We start from the raw sequence: 21775 nt of genomic DNA, 5'->3' as shown, positions 1-21775 counted from the left end.
GTCAGATTCTGCAACCGGTCCAGACGGCATCAGCCCACGTGTCCTCAAAGCCTGCTCTTCTGCTCTTGCTCACCCTCTCTCTGTTCTATTCACCCTCTCATTTGCCCAAGGCCATCTGCCATCTGCTTGGAAATCTGCTAACATCACTGCCCTGCATAAAAAGGTGCAAAAACAGATCCCTGTAACTACAGACCAATCAGCCTTCTCCCAATCATCAGCAAGGTGATGGAATCCATCATCGCCTCAGATATGAAATCCTTCCTCTTGTCCAATGGCTTGATTTCCAATCATCAACTTGGTTTCAGACCAGGTCACTCTACCCTGGATATGCTGCTTCTGCTCTCCCATCAATGGATGGAGGTCCTCAATGCCAGACAGGAAATCCGAGCCGTATCCCTGGACATATCACGTGCTTTTGACACAGTCTGGCACCCTGCCCTACTCACCAAACTCTCTTCCCATGGTATTCAAGGCCATCTCCACTCATGGCTCGCAGACTTCCTCTCCTGTCGCAGTCAACGTGTGGCCCTAAATGGAGTTCTTTCATCCCCTCTTCCTGTGCAGGCTGGAGTTCCTCAAGGTAGCGTTCTGGGCCCTGTTCTTTTTCTGATTTTCATCAATGATCTCTCGGACTCTCTGGAAAATCCTCTATTTCTCTTTGCCGACGACTCCACCCTCTGCCGTACCATCTGTCATCCCTCAGACCGGCAAGCAGCAGCTTCTTCACTCACTGCAGATCTGGATAAAATCACAAACTGGTCCAACACGTGGAACATGTCTTTCAATCCAGACAAATCTCACACTCTCACTATGTCTCTTCGAAAGGACCGTTTACAAAACCCCCCATCCACTTTCTCAACAATCCTCTGGAAGAAGTCTTTTCTTTCAAGCTTCTAGGTCTCACTATCTGCCATGACCTTTCCTGGGAAAGTCACATTTCCAACCTCGCCTCAAAAGCCAGTCGCCGACTGGGAATCCTCCGTCGTGCTAAGTCCTTCCTCGGCCCTCTTGAGCTCCTGACCACTTACAAAGCTTTTGTCCGTAGCCTGATGGAGTACTGCTCTCCCCTCTGGGCTGGTGCTCCTGCCTCCCACCTTTCTCGGCTTCACGCTGTCGAAACCAGGGCATTTAAGATCATCGGCATCTCCCGCAATGAAGCTGAGTCTTTGGGCCTCTCACTCAATCACCGCAGGATGGTCGGTGATCTTTCTGTCTTCTACCGACTCCTCTCCAGCCTTGCCCCCCCTGCTCTCTCTGCGATTTGTCCCCACCACATTTCCACAGGGCGCTCAAGGTCCGCCAACAACCCCCTTCTGGTAAAACTACCAAAATCACGAATCACTGCTCATCTTCACTCTTTCATTCCTCATTTTTCCCGCCTTTGGAATAAACTTCCTCACTCTATTCTTTCCCATTCTTCCCTCCAGGCTTTCAAAACAGCTGTTCACCACCACCTCTTATCTTCCCCCATCCAAATCCTCGATCTTTTCTACCCCCGATAATCCACCCGAGCCCACTTCCTTCATTTCTCCTGCTTTTCTTCCTGAAAGTCCCTGAAATGTCCATCTTCTCTTCGCCATGTTCCCCGTCCCATCTCCATCCCTCTCCCTTCCACAGTTCACCTAATATGTCTGTTCCCCACCGTTTTGTCCCTTCCACTCCCACCCCTCTTGTCTCATGCCTCCTTGCTGTGAGTTGTGTGTTAGCTCTCATACGAGCCTCGACCAAGGTATACAAAAAAAAAAATAACAATGGGGGTATAATATGAATGATTTATGGTATAATTGGTCAATTAAAATTGACCTAGAAGACCTGGAACAATTAAATCAGTCTCGCAAGGAAGAATATTATCCATTTGGTGCCGAGAATGAGTTTTGTGGAGCCACGATTAGTAAACAACAAATAAAAGAATTTAATCAGGGTAAATTTAATCATAAGCCTGGTGTTGGCTTAGTGGTTCGGGTGGCAGCTTGGGATCCCAGTGTCCTGAGTTCAAGCCCCGTTGGCTGCTGAATTAACACCAGGGGGTTGACTCAGCCTGTCATCCTTCTGAGGTCGGCGAAATGAGTGCCAGTGTACTGGTCCCGGTGTATGCCCCGGTTAGAATAGGTGTACCATATCCCTGTGTGTCGTAAGAGGCGACCAGGGTTGGCGTCAGGAAGGGAATCCGGCCATAAAACATTGCCTCACAAAAAGCTAAACCCCTGCACAGCAGGGAAAAATGGCTGTAAAAACGGTCATTTTTTTTTTTTATTTAATCATGGTTATGCCATATTTTATATCATGAAAACAGAAAAAGCAGGATTTTATTTTATAAGTAAGAAAATACAAAATGATTTAACTATGGGAAGATGGGGGGGGGGTGTTTCCTGTCATATTAATCTGTCATATATTTCTAATACATAAATGACAGCAAGAAGGCTTCAAGAAAATTATCATTTCTGTGTCCAAGCATACCTTCAAGAAAAGGGTATTCGGTATTTTAATAAATATGTTCCACAACATAAGAATGAGGTATTTTCAATAAAAGATTGGTTTTATACTGATCTTAATAAACCAACAACTTTGGATTTAATTAAAATGTGAAGAAAACACAAGGCTCTTTTCGAAATTCAGGAGAAATTTTATTCGTTTCCTGTTGTAAAAAAAAATTATTTTGGAGACAGGAATAACAAGAAATCCTGATGAATATATGTATGATATTCTATGGGGTGTAAGTGATTCATGGATAGTAAGGAACGAGGAAGGAGTTGAAGAAACTGAGACAAAGGAGGAAAAAGAGAAGAGAGAGAAGAAGGAAAAAGAGAAGAGAGAGCAGGAGGAGAGAAGAGAGAGAAGGAGGAAAAGGAGAAGAGAGAGAAGGAGGAGAGAGAAGAGATAGAAGGAAGAAAAGGAGAAGAGAGAGGAGGAGAGGGAGAGGGAGGAGAAGGAGAGGGAGGAAAGAGAGAGAATAAAAAAATATAAAAAATATGGAAACCAGTGAGATTAGAAAAAGATTGGGGGTATTACAGGAAATCAATAAATCTCAACGCACCGAGGAGGAAAACAAAGAATTGACAAGTCTATTATAAATATTTGCATCAAGACTATTAACATCGTTTTCAGAGAGAAGATATAAACGAGAAAGTCTAGATAAAGATTATATTATTGATGATGTTGATGTGATTGACTTTAATTAAAGTTTTCCATTTTTTTTCTTAAATAAATGGAGGAGAGAGTGAAGACATTTCTGAGGATTCTTTATGTTTTAAAAATTAAGATTCAAATGTGCATGTTGGAAACTAAAAAGTTTTTCACACTCTGTGGAATTTTTCTCATAAATAAATGAGTTATTGTCTCAAATGTCAAAAGAAAGCTAATACTAAAAATATTTCATATTTTAAAAGTAAAAATAATAGGGTTATACAAAAAGGCATATGTTCGGTGTGTGGCTCTAAAAAGAGTAAATTTATCTCCAAACACAAACATGGAGGAGATATACAAAAGTTTTTTTATCAGGAGTAAATTTACAACTACTGGAATACCAGGGGAATTACATCTACCAGGGTATTATTTCTGTGGTCCTGGAACAAGCTTGGATAAAAGATTAGATAAGGCAGACAATCCTAAACCATGGAGTGAACCCATCAATAGGGTTGATGAAGTGTGCATGAGGGACGATATTGATTATGGGAATACCACAACTTTGGAAGAAAAACATGACGCCGAGAGAGAAATGTTGTATAATTTGTCTCTGATACAAAATCCAACCTTGAGAGAAAAAGTTGATAGGTTCATCGTGAAGAAGATAATCAGTGTTAAATTGAAACTTGGGCTTGGAAATTAAAAAAAAGTTATAGGCTCTAATGATGTCATTAAGACTGAAGAACAATTTGCTGATGAATTACATAAACCAATAATCACAAAGTTTCATAGAAGGAAGGTTTATTCCAAGGAAGTTGATTATATCTGGCCCGCTGATTTGATTGAACTCAATAATGATAAGGGGTACAAGTATGCTTCAACCGTTATCGATTTGAGGAGTAGATATGCGTAGGTTGTCCCTTTAAAAAATCAAACAGGTAATAGTCTTATGTTAGCCTTTCAACAGATATTTAATAAAAGTAACAGAAAACTGAAAAAATTGTGGACTGATGAGGGTAGAGAGTTCTATAACAAGACATTTATGAATTTTCTAAAAAATAACAGTATTACATTATACAGTACCTTTAATGAAGGGAAAGCGGTAGTTATTGAGCACTTAAATTGCACTTTAAAAGAGAGACTTTATAAAAAATTCACACAACTCGGTTCTCAACAATGGTCATCTTAAATTCAGGAAATTGTAGATAAGTATAATGATACGATTCACACATCAACGCATACCAAACCATCAGAAACATTTACAAAATTAGAATATGAAAAAGAGATTAATTTCAGAAAGCCTAAGTTCAAAGTTGGTGATATTGAAAGAATATACAGGTGGAAATCTCATTTTGAAAAAGGTTATACTAAACGATGGACAAATGAACTTTTCAAAATTGTTGATGTAATAGATACGGTTCCTTGGACTTATAAGGTATATGATTTAAAGGGGGAAGAGATTTTAGGTTCATTTTATTCACAGGAATTAAAAAAGACAAAGATAAATTCAAAATTTTTTTTTGATTCTGCCCCTTTCTTAACTCCGCCCCTTTTTGACTTCGCCCACACAACCCCCCCCCCCCCCACAAAAGCCCCACCCACACAAGCTCCACCCACAAAAACCACATTTCTCATATACACATAATTAGTGATTCCTTAATTAGTTAATTAGTTCCCCACACACATGTTTATTTCATTTAAAAAAATGCTCCACCCATCCACAAAAGCCCCACCCACACATCCACACAAGTTCCACCCACACAAGCACCACCCACACAAGCCCCACCCACACAAACCCCACCCACACAAGCCCCACCCACAGAAGCCCTGCTAACACAAGCTCCACCCACAGAAGCCCCGCCCACACAAACCCCGCCCACCCCTTCAGTCCCCCCTGTGCACCCCCACCTCCGCCCCCCCCCCCCCCTCATCCAACCCCGCCACCCTTCCCCACACACACACACACACACACACACAGAGGGGAGGGGGTGGGATGAGGGGGGTGGTGGGTTGTTGGGGGAGCACAACTACCCCCCCCCCCACTTCCCCTTCCCCTTTGCATCCCCTTTATTCTTTTCTTGTAATTCAAAATCAGATAATTACAAGGAAAGCATTTATAATTGAACAAAAGTAATAACATTGAACAAAATCTTCTTTCACATCAATCTGATGGTTTGCTTTGGTTTTGAAACTCGATCAACATGCTCTGTTCAAAACAAAGAGTGAAGAACAATTAGGGTACATGAAGATAATTAGATAATGATGTGATTAAGATAACAAATATAACATTTACCTCCAGAAGATAGAGTGTCATGTCAGATTCCTCCAGATGAGCATTTAAACTGGACAAAGTTGGAAATGAATCATCACCCCGTGTAATTTCAACATCTTGCCATTCAAGGTTGTGAAATTCATTTGTTTCACAGCTCATGTATGATTCAGTTTTAATTCTGAAAATAAAAAACAGGCATTCAAAAATTACCACCAAGCCAAATAAAAGGTTGTGTGGAAAGAGAACAGAAAGAGACAGACAGAGACAGAGACAGAGACAGATAGACAGAGACACATTGAGAGACAGAAAAACAGATAGAGAGACAGAGAGAAAGAGAGAGAGAGACAGAAAGACAAACAGATAGAGAGAAACAGACAGACAGATAGAGATAGACAGACAGATAGAGAGACAGAGAGACAGATAGAGAGACAGATAGACAGAGAGAAAGAGAAAGACAGAGACAGATAGACAGAGACAAACAGAGAGAGACAGAAAGACAGAGACAAAGTGATAATTCCTCACCTCAATTCATTCCACGTTAGATTACGTGAGAGTAATTCTTTCCAGTCGACAATGGTATCATTCAGTTGATTTCGAAACGAATACATCTCTTCAAGAAAGTCGTTCATTTTTATCCACTCGTCTTGTAAATCAGATAATTCATTCTCCACATCTGTTATTAACGATGTTCTGATTCGGAACAACCTGTTGAAAAAAAAAGACATACAATAATTATTGGTTGTATAGTGATTTAATTCTGTTTTAAACAAACAAAAAATAAATTGGGTTGTGAAATCTCACCTCTCATCTTGTGAAAACAATTGATTCGTAAGGTTGAAGTACTTATCTACACAATCCATTCTCTGAATGAAACATGCTCAGCACACAGCTTGGTTTAAATAAGCAAATTGATGACGTAATGGGAGATTTCACAACAATGGTTTTTCCAGGGTGTGTTTCCACGAAAGGAAATGACTTGGTTCGGGTGAGACAGCTTGGGAGAGACATGTGCGAGACGTTCTCAAACAGTCTGACTCATTTTAACACGAAAATGAAAATGCGTTCAATGATTTTGATAAAATCTACGTTTAAAAGCTGTTTTTAACTAAACTTTGTTCTGTTAGTGTTGTATAACTATCAGACATGGACACATAATACTTCCTCATTTTTCACAGCCAGACTGTGTTCTAAAAATACTTCCCCATTTTACGAAACTCACCCAAACAGCCCTTTCTTTCATGCTTGAAGAGATAAAGTGAATATAAGAGGAAAATTAATTTATTACCTGGAGTAGAACATGAACAAATATGCATTGGATCACTCTTTGAATGGAATGAAAATATTGTTGCGGATTTTCAGCCGCCCAGTGTGTGGACGACCGCCTTTCGCTAAATTGCAGCCCCGCGCCCACCGGACGAGCAATCTAGTCGCAGCTTTTCGGATCAACGCCGAAACCCAGCTAGGGGTGTGGTTAACCACACCATAAACCAGCCAACTCTTCTGTTCGCACTACAGGGTCGATCGCCACATTGTTAATGTACCTAATTATTCGCGCAGATAGAAATGCCAGGGATTTACACCTCAACGGAGCCTGCACGAAAACGAGCCGCTTTAAGCAGCTCGTTCCGTTTGCGATTGCCAAGCGGTTTTATCTCGCCAATCCCCGTCGGACCAGATGTACGTTTTAATCGGCTATTAATCAGCCAGCTATTTATTCCGAACGCAATTATGGCAGTCAATGGCAGGAAAGGACGCAACGAGCAGGTGACATTTCAACAATGGGGACATTTAATTCACATGTATGCAATGAATGGGGGGGGGGGGTGGGGACAAGACACGAGCAAAAACCTACAGCCGATGTCTATTTATTATGTACATGCACTTACAACAATTCTACTTACGGACAAGGCGCCACAGACTTTCATGCAAAAACCCCAAGAAAAAGAAAAGCACCGGGCTCGTAAGCTTTTATAATTGCTCAGAGCCGGGATGACCGCAGGGGCTCCGAGAGACCGAGCAGGCTACCTGCCACCCTCTTGGTGACTCGCTGGGCGACCCTCGATGTCTCTGCCCACACTCCAACCTCCGAACCCTCCAGCTCCCCACACCAACTCCAAAAAGCTCTCCACTGCCTCCGAGCTCTCTCTCTCTCTCCAAGCCCGGACTCGACTGGACTCCCTCAACTCACTTCCCGAACTCGACTGGACTCCACCAGCTCCCAACTCAACTGGACTCCACCAGCTCAACTCTCGACTCCAACAACGCTTGCAATGGCACCTCCAACAACGCCTCCAACAACCAACTCCTGTCTTGGTGTCGAAACGTGCCTTTTTATAGCCCCGAGGGGAGGGGTTTTCGCTCCCTCACCTTCGACTCTTCACCCCCAGCTGGCTCCGCCCCCGTTCGCCTCCTGATCCGTTCCTGCCGTCAATCGCGGCCGTGTTGGAATCACCCTGCCACAAGCGGACGTGGTTGCAGTGTGGTTGGTGCTGTGGTGGGGATGGCGTGGTTGTTGAGATGCTGTTATGGTGGTGGAGGTGGCGTGGTTGCAGTGGTGTCGTTGAAGAGATGCTGTTTGTTTGAAATAAAAGACAGAAAAGAATAACGGCTAACTCAAAGGTTCACAGCCCGGTGCACTAACAATTCCCTTTATACATCGGTGGGGAATTCTAACCTGGAACACACACTTACCGAAATAACTGACCTCTGGGGAACCTGAATGGTGTTCTGTGAATTTCCACAACCGTAACAATATAAAAGGAAAGAAGTGCTTTAATCAGTTAGTCTCAATTTAACATTTGCTCAATGGGGCGGAGATCAGTCTCCTATTTTGACCTTATGGGCCTTGAGACAGTCTCAATTTTCCATTTGTTTGTATGGGAGGGGAGGAATCAGTCTCCTGTTTTGGGAATTTTGGGCATTGATTCAGAGTTTTCCCTTTTTCCCCATTCATTTGAATGGATGCCTTAGAAACACCATTTATCCTCGACACACACACACACACACACACACACACACACACACACACACACACACACACACACACACACACACACACACACACACACACACACACACACACACACACACACACACACACACACAGATAAAGACAGAGGGAGAGAGACAAAGACATAAAGACACACAGAGCGATAATTTCTCACCTTTGACTCGACTCATTCAAGGTCAGAGGACGTGAGAGAATTTTTTTCCAGCCAACAAAAATGTCATTCAATTCTCTTCTGAACGATTGAATGTCTTCATGGAAGTCATTCATTTTTCGCCACTCGTCGTGTAATTCAAAGAACTCAAGTTCCAGATCAGTTATCAACGATGTTCTTATTGGGGACAACCTGTTAGAAAAAGACATCCAATAATTATTGGTTGTATAGTGATTTAATTCTGTATAAAACAACAAATAATGAATTGGTTCAAGGATCTCACCCCTCATCTTGTGAAAACGATTGATCTGCAAGGTCAAAGTTCTCTTCTAAATACTCCATTCTCTGAATAAGACTCAAAATTCTCTGAATAAGAACGAAGTTCGCTTTGCTCATAAATAGCCTCCTGTTGATGACATCATGGGAGATTACACAACAATGGGGTTTTCAGGGTGTGTCCCACATAGGAAATGAGTCACATCTTGGCTTCGGGTGAGGCAGCTGTTCTCAAGCAGTCCGACTCATTTTAACCCGAAAATGAAACAGCTTGCTTTTAATTATTTTGACAAAAAAAACTTACATAAAACAACACATACTGTTGAATTTGAAAAGACCATGAAAAATAAGAGCATTAAGAGAAGTTTATCATTTCATTTCTGCTCAACAAAGACACTTAAACCAAGAAGCAAGTTATTCTTTGTGAATATACTCGATGGAAATGAATGCTATAAGAAAATGAAATTATTCCCTAAAGTAGAACATGGACAAATATTCATTGGTTCGCTCTTTGAGTGGAATAAAAATATAAAAGGACTGTGAGTATGTTCGGGGGAAGAAGTGCTTTAATCAGAAAGTCTCAATCTTTCATAGTCTCAATTTTTCATTTGCTTGTATGGGAGGGAAGGGGATAGGTGGGGAGGGAAGGGGATCGGTGGCGAGAAAATCAGTCTCCTATTTTGAGCTTTTGGGGCTTGAGTGAGAAAGTTTTTCCCTTTTTCCCCATTCATTTGAATGGGTGTCCCAGAAACCCCATTTATCATCTACTCTCAACATTAACTCAGATTAGCATACAATCTATACCACCGATTTTGTTTTTTAAACATTTGTTGGCCAGTTTTAACCCATCAGTAAATAATTTTAATTTGGTTTGACCAGCCTCCTACCTTGGCATCACATCTCTTATCTCTGCATCATGTCTCTCATGATCTAATTTACCTAAATTAGCTCCTTACAAGGAAATCTAACACAGGTGGAGGCCCTTCAGCTCATCATACCTGCACGAACACCATACTAGCTTATCAACACAAGATCCAAGGAAGAAAATACAAAAAACGTTTTAAATTAATGAGATAAGTATTTTTCCTCTTCTTCTCAGGAAAGGGGGCATGGGCTTGGTTTAAACACACATCAACCACACAACCCCCCCTTGACAGGACCCTCACCAACAGCACTCCATACACATGCACACAATCACCCATCAATGCTCAAATTACCTAAAAAGTCTTATCAACATCCCAAAACCCCTCTACTCCATAACTTCCAGGTACCTATCAAATTCTAATTTAAACTTATCTACTTTTTCTGTTGCCACTGCCTTCCCAGAGAGACCATTTCATGCATTAACTATTCTCTGAGTAAAAGTCCCCTGCCTTGCTTCCATTTTATTTCTCCTCTTCTTAATTCTCAGGCTATGGCCCCTGGTCCTGTCACTGTCTACTCTGTTGAATAATTCATCTGCACTTATTTTATCTCCACCTTTCATTATCTTAAACATCTCTATCAATACTGTCAGTTTCATACTATCTGGACCCAGAGCCTTATCTTCTCTTAGATTACCAAACTGTTCCATTACTTCCTCCACTCCAACCTGGATCTTCTGTAAAAGCCCTTCCTCACCTCCTCAATAGATACTCTCAGCTATTGGAAATTCTCCTGACTGTTCTTTTTAAAAGTTGAAGAAAAATACCTGTTTAATAAGCCTGCCATCTCACCTTCATTACAAACCACTCTTCCGGTACTATTCCTCAATGGGCCCACACTGCTCCTAACCTGTTCTTTTCGCCTGATATATTTAAAGAAAGCCTTGCTATTATGTTTAATATTTAGTCATGTCCTTCTCATACTCTCTTTTGGCTTACCGAGTTATTTCCTTAACCTGCCTGACTGTTCTTCGTCAGTCTCGGATAGACGTTGTCTACAAGATGGTCAAAATCTTACTCGAGATCTCATTCTCACCGTACATCAATCATATTATTTATCAAAACTTTGCAAATCATGGACACAAAAGTTAATTGTTCTCTCGTGATGTCTCCATTACAGATTCTCATTTTCTTTCACTTTAATGAGCACAATGTCTTCCTCTGGACCGAGACCATAGTAGTCTTTGGTTGTTGCTTCAAGCAAAATGTTCTCGATCTGTAAATGAGATACTCTCACAATGTTTGTTAGTATAACACAAAATGTAGGTAATCCATTTGATTCGTGTTCACCAGGGGGTTGACTCAGCCTGCCATCCTTCCGAATTCGGCGAAATGAGTACCAGTGTGTATTGGTAGAGGGTCACTGCATCAGCGACACAGTCACGTTTCCAAGAAATGATAGTTAACCCGGCAGCTAAGCTGCCATACATAAGAAGAAGAATGCATGCTTGTTCTGTCGTTAGCAACTCCCTGGTATGCACGCCGAAGTCCCCGCACATTCGCAATAATCTATCAAAGAACTGTATTATTAAAACTCTCATCTTGTATGTATGTATGTATGTTCCCGAAATACAGCCAAAAACGGTACACGATAACGCAAAAATTTTAAGGCCACCTTACTTACCATTCTCCTGCGGTGTGCAGTATCAAGTTTCGGTCAAAATCGGGCAACGAAAAAATTATTTAAAAAATCAATTCCTGATTCAGTCAAGTACTCTTCGGGAGAATTTGATCAATGCAAACAACCTCAGCGGTACAGTTCACTAGAGCTATCTCCCCCCCCCCTCTTGAAATGATTTTTTTTTCATCAACCGCTGTCACAACGGGAACCCAACGGCGTGAGCAATCCATTCGATAAATAAGTACGTGCATTACAGCCAGAGGTACTGACAAACTACCTGCTCTTCCGGGTAGCGATCGCACCTCATGTATTTATGAATGATGACAGAATCGCTTTTAAAACATTCGCTATTTGTAGTTAATGAAAACGACAAAGCACTCTCACACTGATGTTCCGAAATCATGACCAATACGAAAGTATTTTGCAACTCTGTATATAGTCATTCACGTACAGATGTTACGTTTGTGGTATAACGCTTTTGATCGTATCACGGGAAACCTCAATCCCTCAATCTCAACCTCAATTCAAACCTCAATCCCAAGCTGGAAGCACAATTCCAACCAAAAAAATCCACTATTTCTCAATTTCCAACCTCTGTTGGTCAATGCTCTATTCTCAACTATCTGTGAAACATCCTGTCTTCACCTCAACTGTCTCTCAACTTCCAACCTCTGTTGGACAACGCTCTATTTAAGTCTGCATTGAAAGTGCCAATGTAGACTGTGAAGCCAGGCAAACCCCGAAAGTGCCAGTGAAGCCAATCTCAACTTCCAATCTCTATTGGACAACAACCTATCTGAATCTGCATCGAAAGTGCCAATGCAGATGAGAGAACTATCCAGGCATACACTGAAACAGTGCCAGCGCAGCCATTAAAAAAATGGACTTTTCGGGACTCCAACAACACCTTTTGAAAACGACACTTATTGTTCAACAGCAATATCAATCACTGAACCATAAACCTCAAATCTATCCAACTCAAATTCTTGTTCGAAGCATGTTGACCTTGAACGAGGCACACAAGCCGGTAGCACACACTTGACCACAAAGATCACTATCTCTCACCTTTTCTGATCTGTGAGCTCGTGCCTACCACCAGCTCACTGTGAATGAGGCTTTTCCAGGTTTTAATGCTCATGCCTTGGCTTGCCAAATTGTAAGACACAGTTACACAACTTCAGTGCAATTTAGCACATTTATTCACATACAAGACACATTTAATATGTGCGCATAGGAGGTTCTGAACAGACAAACGCATTCCACAAATCTCAAACACAAATGGAGAATCTTTGTCCTTACATAGTTTTCAGTGAGACAGTTTTTTATCATCTCTGGTAATGGCGCCAGTTTGTCGGTCTTGACATCCTCCAGGCGAAACCTGTCTTCAGTCTTCTTAGACAGCTCCTGCTTATGGGATCGTATATTCAAATCATATTGGAACACATATTCAAATCCAGACATATGAATCGCACAGAATGCTAGAATGATGTCAAACACCAACTCTAATGGCCATTAAAACAAGTTTCCATCCAATGTAGGTTAAAAGTCAGTCTGCTTCTCCTAAAACTGGGAAGATATATTATCTTGAAGTGACGAGAGCTTAGTGGATACATCTGGACATTTTCTTAAATCCACATTCCAACTTGTTTGTGTCTTTTATAAAAAAATTCCTTTGGATGGCTTTGGAATTATCGGCAATTCTTTTTACATTCAACTTCCTGGCAAAGTTCAACCTGTTTACACTTTTAATATACAGGTGATCTTTTCATACAGAGGAGAAATATAATTATGCTAATTCCAAATGGATACATACTTAAAACATCATTTCATATTTGAGTACATTTTTATTTCAGGTTTAATTTATTTTATTTATTATCAAGTTTTAATTATGATCAATTTATATTTTATCACCTCCAAACCCATCATGATAAAAATGTTTCTGCAGTGGCAAGGCCCCTAACTCTGGGGGTGGGGGGGGGGCGTAGAGAGCACTGCCCGGTCGTGGTGAGACAGGTGGGCCCAACGCACAATGGTGGGTCCACGGGAGGAGCCGCCCCCGAAAGGAGGGCAGACCTGGAGGAAATGGTTCAGGGCATCGTAAACCGCCAGTTGGCGAGGTCTGGACCATGGCAGGCGGCTCCGATGATGACACCCGATAGGCCACTGATGAATGCTCAACTCGGAATTACAATGGGGGGCAATTCAGCGTATGGGAGGCATACACCTTACCAGGTAAGGTGTTATAATTGTGGTGACAGGTCACCTGTCATGGCACTGCAGAGTTCCACGCAGGGATAGACTTCGCTATCCAGGACCACCAACTCCACCCCGTACGGACCGGACGAGCCAGCCCTCAACACCCCTCCCCTCCCCCCGCCAGGCCCCAGGAAACTAGTATGTGCTGGCCATATAGGGCCATGTTCGGCTGTGGTAGATGGAAAAGTGCCCTCATTAATGTGACAGGTCGTTTATTGCGGCCAAATTGGCATTGGTAGTTTGACAATTAGGTGTAAAATTGTCGGCGTAGGGGTGGACGCCATGGTGGACACAGGAGCAAGCGCCACGATCATCAGCCCTGTGATCCTTGATTTGAGCATAGATGGCTGGGATGATATCCGCTCTCTGGAAAATCAGTCTGCAGCTGTCTCCCGGGACAATGGCTCCCATCATTGGGTGGGGTTTTGTGACCCTTAAGTTGGGTTCGTTAAAAAAAAGTCGAGGTTAGGGTGGCGGAGATGTGCCACCCATGTCAAATAGGGTTGGATTTGTTACCAGCCAGCGAATGTAAAATCGAACTGGCCCAGGGTATCATGCAGGTGGGTTTCGAAGAGCTGCCATTACGGGGTGTGAGCACGGACGAGAAGGTGGAGCTGGAGGCTCCCGATCTAGTGACCATACCCCTGGGTGCCGAGGCGATAGTCCCGGCACAATGGCGGGCTCACCAAACCTGGCAGGAACCCTGTGGTCTGGTCGAGCAGCTGGTGGAGCAACTAATCCCAGGCTTAGTCGTGAGTCGATACAACATCCCCCCAGGCCGTAGCTAATTTGGATCAGGTGTTTGGGTGCCTCAGACAGGCAGGGTTAAAGTTAAGCCCAGAAAAATGTACCTTGTTTGCGAAGGAAGTGGCCTATCTCGGCCACGTGATCGGTCGCGAGGGGGTGAAAACAAACCCAGGTAAAGTCAAGGCGGTAGAGGAGTGGCCCGTACCAAGTAACATCAAGGAGGTGGGGTTTTTGGGGGGGACTCTGCTCCTTCTCCTGACGCTTTGTGGCAAAATTTGCAGAGATAGCCAGGCCCCTTCACCAGCTTATGGAGAAGGGGACGAGGTTCAATTGGACACTGGAGTGCAATGATGCCTTCCTCAAATTGAAAGGGTCTTTAATATCCGCACCCGTTCTAGCATCCTCCACTGATAACGGGACCTTTACCCTGGACACGGATGCAAGTCAGGAAGAATTGGGTGCAGTTTTGTCTCAGACGCAGGAGGGCATGGAAAGAATGATCGCGTATTACAGTGTGGCCATGAGTAGGCCCAATCGAAATTACTGCGTCACTCGTAAAGAGTTATTGGCTATGCTGTCTGCCATGAACCATTTCCACCCGTATTTGTACGGGCGGAAATCTTCCATTTGAACTGACAATTCTTCCTTGCAATGGCTCGGAAAAGTTACAGCAGGACGATTTCAGTGTGACCCATAGAGCCTGTAAGGCTCATGGGAATGCCGATGCACTCTCTCGACACCCTTGTCTGGGAGAAAACTGTAACTTCTGTATGCGACATGAGGACAGAGACCAATTTGGCAGACCCCTCCCATAAGATCTTAGTCCGTGCAGACTGGGTGGCAGGACAAGTTTTGCCACTAACCGCAGATGAGGAATTTGGAACGATGGCTTGGAGCACGGCCCAGCGGGAAGATCCCGCATTGGGGCCGGTGTACGAATGGGCCCGTCAACGTGAGAGATCCAGTGGGGAGGAAGTCATCCCCTCGGAGCACGGCCAAAGGCGAAGTGGGCTCAGTGGAAGACCCTAGAATTGAAAGATAACATCTTGTATCGCAAGTGGGTGTAAATGCCCTCTGAAAGAACTTTCTGGTTAATTATAGCCCCAGACCAATTTTAAACCACCATTTTACAACAGTTGCATGGTACCCACCCCGGCGTCCATTTGGGCAGGACAAAAACAACATCTCGGGTCTGCCGTATATTTTATTGGGTGAATATGGTGCACGATATACAGGACTGGTGTCGAGCATGAGATACCTGTACTGCTAAAAAAGGGACCGGCGCAGAGGATGCGGGCCCCCTTCAATTATACCAGGTGGGTGCCCCCCTTGAGCGGGTGGTTATGGACATCTTAGGACTACTGCCCTGCACCCGCCAGGGTAATAAATATATCTTCGTGGTTATGGAGTATTTCACCAAGTAGCTAGAGGCCGATGCGCTCCCCAATCAAGAAGCTGGAGTTGTGGCACAGGCCTTCGTGGAAGGTTCTGTATGCCGACATGGGATTCCGGAAGAGCTGCACACCGATCAGAGTCCACATTTTGAAAGCCAATTATTAAAAGAAGTGAGCAGTCTCTTGTCAATTCGGAAAACAAGGACAACGCCCTTAAGACCACAATCTGACGGGATGGTGGAAAGGTTCAACAGGACCTTAATACAACAACTGGCCCTTTTTAACCACCACCCGTCAGGATGACTGGGACGAACATCTCCCGTATTTGTTGATAGCCAACCAAACTCACCAGCATGAAGCCACCGCATGTCGCCCAGCGTTGCTCATGTATGGGCGGGAGTTGCGGGCTTCCACTGACCTGCTGTGCGGTCACTTGCCAGAACGTCCTGATAGACCACCGGGGGAGGGATACGCCTGTCATTTGGAGGAGGGTATGGAACAGGTCCATGCATTCGCGCGTCGCCAGCTCCATCTGGCAGATGTAAAGATGAAGTGCAGGTACGACCACCAGAGCCAGGCGAGCAAATACACTCCGGAGATGAATATTTGGTTCTTAAATCCCCGGAGACGAAAGGGAAAATTCCCAAAGCTCACGTTGCCTTGGCAGGGCCCAGGGGCCGGCCTGGCGCAGATTTGTGACGTGGTCATTAAGATCAAAGTGGGACGATGGGCTCTCCCACGGATCGTCCATGCTGACTGATTGAGACCTATACCGGCGACCAGACACCCTCATGGGTCGCTCCAGCTTTAGAGGCAGAGGCAAAGTCGAGCACCTCTGCGGACGCAGGGGGCTCATGTGGATAAGAGATAGCGACAGTAACACCCATGTGTGGAGCACAGTGGTGTAACCAGCCCACACAAGGGGGTGCCAGTGATGGTAGCCTCTATGTGGGTACGGACGCAGGGGGCTCATGTGGATAAGAGATAGCGACAGTAACACCCATGTGTGGAGCACAGTGGTGTAACCAGCCCACACAAGGGGGTGCCAGTGATGGTAGCCTCTATGTGGGTACCGAAGCAGTGACCATGAGGGAGGGATCGAGAGCGACAATAGGGACCGTTTAGGTGGAGACAATGAACATGCAGTGGGAACGTAGAGAACTATAGAGGGTAGAGTCAAATGGGAGCGTGCGTTGTACAACGGAAGAGGGTGCACGAGTTTGTTCGGGGAAATTAGTTGGGTGATGCTGTGTCGGTGAGTGGAAATGTGTTTGTGTGTGGTTGATGAATTATGAGTGCGAAGGCAAGGCAATGGCCGGTATGAGTGTGAGTTACGGAACACATGGTGTGAAGGATTGAATGGGGGGAGTGGATCCCACCCAAGGAAACCCGGGGGTTAGTTTAAAGTTAGATAGAGGGATTAGGTAAATTTACACATGGATGTCGTTCGGTGGTTGGTGCTGATTGTGGAAAGTTTTTTTTTGTGGGGTGCAGGAGATAATGGGCGGCTGGGGGTGTGGCTTGCGAGCGTCGTGTTCTGATGAAGCAGGCACCCCAGGCACTGGAGACTCCTCAGCCAGGTGAGGTCATAGGTAGGTCCAGGGGGCCAGTGGTGTGTTAGTGGGCGCAGGTACCCGAGGAGAGGGGCCTGGCGTGCCAGTGTCGTGTTTTCTGTAGTGTTCAATGGGCCCAGGTGCCCGAGCAGTGGGACCCGGGCACCAAAATGCCATGTGGGCATCGAAGGGGGGGGAGTGCCAGTGAGGGCATCCCCTATGCTTGGGTGAGGAGCAGGCAAGCTCAGAGGCATCTCCAGCGTCCCAGTGGTGCCAACGGTGAGTATGCAGGTGGGCAGACCTGTGAGTGGATCCAATCTCCCCAGCCACAAAATTTTGTGATGGCACAGAAATAAAATTTGGTGGGCAAGGCCCAAAATTGTAAGAGCACCAACACGTAGGCGATGGTAATTTGGGTTTTTCGAACCCCATAGTTTAACAAAGGCCTCTTGGCAGGGTATAACTCCGGGGACAGTTTAAAAGTGAAACAATATTAGCATAGTCAGGATTGATGAAGACCCCCTTCACACCATCCTCTGTCGGAATGACCGCCGGCCGCTGGACTTGCCCTCCTGAAGGACTTCAGAATGAGAAGTGTCACGATGTAAATGGGAGACAAGACGTAGCATCGAATTGCAAAAAGAGGGGGGCTAGGATAGTGTTTATGAGGGAAAAGACGTTGGATAGGTGCGGACGAGTTGGGCCAACCTCGAGCTCTCTCTCCCGGCACCACCGCCACTGCCTGCCCCAGGTATGTACACACCAGGGACTGGCTGACCATGTTGGTCAGACCTGGAGTTTGATGGCATTACCTGGTTTACCTTTTTTCCTTTCGTGCTGTTTGCTTTTCTGTTTTGCTTTGTCTCACCATCCCCAGGACCATCAATGCATCACTCACCTTGCCGGATCACTTGCTCTGCATCCATTGCATCACTCACCTTGCTGGATCACTTGTTTTAAATCTAAGCTTTTGCCTTCCCAGAATGCATCTGTTCTGAGCTGCGCCCAGAACCTTCGCTCAGAACTCTGCCCAGAACATCCTCTCAGAACATTAATGGGATTGTAAATCTTTACAAACCAACAAATGTCATGACTGACATTACACCTGGCTTTCATAATGCAAAACCACTCACAGCAAAATACAGTGATGGGAGGGGGGTGGAATGAGAGTGGAACCCGAGCTCTCATAACTCAATACATTGATGGGAGGGGGATGGAGTGGAGTGGAACCTGAGCTCTCATAATGCGAGCTTTCATAACCCAAAACCATTCATAACAAAAAACAATGATGGGACAGTCATGGGCTGTGAGGGAACCCGAGCTCTCATAATCCCAGCTTTCAGAAGTCCTGTAGCTTCTTTTAAATAACGACACGTTGAACTCTTCCAAACAACCTGAATACAGTCGTTGGGTACTTTGGAAACACATTGCGGCCTCACTGTTTTCAAAATGTGGCGGTTTTCAAAATGACGCATTCCACCCCAGAATGCTCGGCACCCAAGGAAATGCCAGCGTTCAAGGCATCATAAAAAGGGTACTGTCTGCGATTGTACTGGTTTCTGTTAAAGCCTCGCTCAGAGTGAGGAATAGCTCAAATTTCTCCAGCTCGTGTCAACTGTCATACAAAGTAAGGTCATCGGCAAAGACAAAACAAACAAACCACGGGATGTTTGCCAAGCGGCAATCACAATCAAGAATCAGGAAAAAGAACAATTTATAATCGCAAAAGAATGGCAAACGTTAAATCATAAGAACTTAAGAACATCAAAATGCAGAGATCACAAACTGACCAGAATACAAGAACAATGTGGCTTGTTAAAAAAAAAAAAAAACCTTAAAATCTCGTGGCAGCATGGCACAGAGGAACTTGAGACGAAACTCTGCCCAACTGGGTGATTTCCAACTTCAGCTCTGACCATCTTCCCCTTTAATTATGCAAGGCAGTGCATGCAAAACAGCCAATCTCCAAGGGAGGTTTTGAATCATGTTAATGAAATCACTCTAAAGGATCATTAACAGTGGTACATAAGGATTGTTTGGTGGAATGACTCACCAAGCTTCTGAAAGAAGCTGAAAATATTTGGAAAAGTACCTGAGAGAAAGGGTTGTGCCGCTGCACAATGAAAGACATGGAGAACCATCTCAGCTCACTGAACAGGCACCTTTACCTTTTCTTGCTGCAAACTCCGGATCATGTGGACTGGTGCAAGGCCGGAGTGGAGGGATGTTTGATCCACAAACCCCCGACGGATCGCTCCCGGTGAATGGATTGTGGATCTGATTTTGCTGCTTCTTAACACTGGTGGAAAGGACATATCTGAGGCTTGTGAATGTGGAGGGGAAGTTTAAACCGATTATATTTAATCTTAACCATTTGAACCATCGTGGCCGGTTTACCAGCCGCGAGTCAAACCTCCACATACCTGAGGGCCTGGATTTTTCTCCAGAGAGCCGAAAGTCCAAGGAGTTCAGGGTTCAAAGGGTTAATCATGTTGGGGAGAGGGTGTTGGGGGAGGGGCGCAGGGGTTTCCCACTCCACTACGAAAGGAAAACCCACCCTTTCCTTTGCTGTACTTTGTTCACCAGCAGTTTTTATTTCCTTGCAACATGGCTCGACACAAAACACACTGCCCTAAATTCCAAGGTCATTTCGTTCAATTTTGATGATAAAAAGTGGTTTCATTGTCTAGAACAGAAAACTACAAATCTATGATCGATGTGTGACGTGTGTCGATGGAGATGGGTTGAGGTTTCACACCGGATATTGTAAAATGCATGAACATTTCAAACTTAAATGAGAAAATGATAAAAACAAACATCTAATGCAATTTATTTTTGAAAAGAAAAAGTAAAACTATTCCTTCAATCCTGTTCTTCCTTCTCTTCCACCTGCAAAGGCAATAACAACATGATAAAAGTACATTTCGAGCACACAGCCTTAAACATCAAACACCACATTGGGTACGAATACGTACAAATGTGAAAAAAAAATATACTGAAATTATTTTGTACTAAAATAGGAAATTTCAGATTCCGGATTCTTCGTAAATACAGATGGTTTTTCTCAAATTTGTGGAAAACTTCAAAAACCGAAAAATACTGCATTTGTGCTCCCTGTGTCGTTCATGTTGAATTGTGTGCTCCCCATGTTGTTCATCCTCTTGGAATACGTTCCTGTGTTTATGTTTTTATTGAGCTAAGTTGGTTCACATACAAACGTCATAAAATGTTATCAAAACATTTTCCAGCAAAATCGGAGGATTCGGGTTGTGGCTTTTTCAATGTGCAGACTTTGCCTCGAGAGGATTTGACAGACATCTCTATATAACCACCAGAAAGGTAACTTTGCACACTCATTCCACACAATGTAGCACACCTGCAAAGTACCTTCTCCAAAAACGATCTTAGATTCATGATCTAGGACAATATATATATATATATATATATATATATATATATATATATATATATATAAACATATATAATATAATATATTGTTGCGAATTCGCGCCCGCCGGCGTGCGAGCGGCCACGTAACTCGAATCGTGGCACGTCGCCCACCGGACGGACAATTCTGTCGTGACCCTCTCAGACTAATGCCGGGAACTAGTCACGGGTGGGCCTTTCGGCCTCACCACGATCGTGCCAATCGCCCCCCCGCGTGGGATAGGGTTGTTCGCCAAATTCGACCTACTTAAGTACCTACACGGAGGGTAGACCGGGCGATCGCACCTCGCCGCAGGTCGACTCCGGCACGGGCCACTGAAGCAACCCGTTCCGTACTATCGGGATAACCGAGCGGTGTTATATCGTCGACCTCGACGGTTCCGATTAATAATCGGGCGTATTAAGCCCACTACCAACCCTTTACGTGAAGTAAGATGGAGATTCAATTAAAGAAAAGACAAAGCGAAACGGGAAAACAGTTCAACATGAGGCACATTTATTCCGCGGCATACGGAAAGCACACATATACAATTACAACAATTATGCACCAAAAGCAATTGCAACGAAAGAAACACAACAATGCAGATCTACTACCGACTATGCGAGCACACGGCAACACTTACACAGTTTTACTTTACAGACGGCGCCGACAACACATATACTCAAAAGCAAAAGAAAAGGGCCACCCTCAACGACAAGGGGACAGACGGGGCCTGTGGGCGCGAGACCGGGTGGAGCCTACCCGTCTTGTGATGAGCCGCAAATGTGGCGGCGGTGCCCCGACTCCGCGCTCCTCCGCGGGTTTCGTTGGCACTGCTTGGAATGAGGTGGGAACGGGGCCCCCTTTCCGCACTATCTCAGCGCGGGGGGGGGGAAGGGGGGAATTGTTGATGCTCTGGGGAAAGAGGATAGCTGGCTTGCTTGGGTCCCGCGACGAGCGACTCCACTGCGACCTCGACTGCGCTCCCGGCTTCCCCTCTCTGCAGCGCCCCGACAGACTCC

General features: G+C 44.5%; 2 protein-coding genes across 5 annotated transcripts in view; both read right to left on the bottom strand.

Moving 5' to 3' along the window:
* Nucleotides 1–5177: 5177 nt before the first annotated feature.
* Nucleotides 5178–16731, bottom strand: LOC147029200 (uncharacterized). Its single transcript, XM_085880148.1, has 6 exons — nucleotides 12676–16731; nucleotides 8840–8962; nucleotides 8560–8748; nucleotides 5918–6100; nucleotides 5417–5573; nucleotides 5178–5329 (listed from the first exon to the last, which is right to left on the bottom strand). Coding segments are annotated over exons 1-6 (699 nt in total). The 5' UTR covers nucleotides 12678–16731; the 3' UTR covers nucleotides 5178–5284.
* A 3154-nt stretch (nucleotides 16732–19885) lies between these two features.
* Nucleotides 19886–21775, bottom strand: part of LOC147029199 (pseudouridylate synthase 1 homolog) — a 58192-nt gene continuing 56302 nt past the window's right edge. For all 4 annotated transcript variants that reach the window (XR_015057847.1, XM_085880143.1, XM_085880145.1 and 1 more), the window contains exon 10: nucleotides 19886–20215. Coding sequence is in view for 3 of the 4 variants with exons in the window: in XM_085880143.1 (XP_085736269.1) it covers nucleotides 20189–20215 (27 nt within the window). In the remaining variant the exon portion in view is untranslated. The remainder of the gene's footprint in view (nucleotides 20216–21775) is intronic.

This window comes from Eptatretus burgeri, chromosome 4 (assembly GCF_056783735.1).
Source record: "Eptatretus burgeri isolate ZD-2024b chromosome 4, Ebu_testis_v1, whole genome shotgun sequence".
NCBI classification, from domain to species: domain Eukaryota; kingdom Metazoa; phylum Chordata; class Myxini; order Myxiniformes; family Myxinidae; genus Eptatretus; species Eptatretus burgeri.
This window is presented reverse-complemented; position numbering and strand designations above follow the sequence as displayed.

Coding starts and splice junctions, on each gene's coding strand:
- LOC147029200 (XM_085880148.1), bottom strand. Junction 8,749..8,839: donor TCGTTTTCACAAGATGAGGG/GTGAGATCCTTG, acceptor TTTTTCTAACAG/GTTGTCCCCAATAAGAACAT. Junction 6,101..8,559: donor TTGAATGAGTCGAGTCAAAG/GTGAGAAATTAT, acceptor TTTTTTCAACAG/GTTGTTCCGAATCAGAACAT.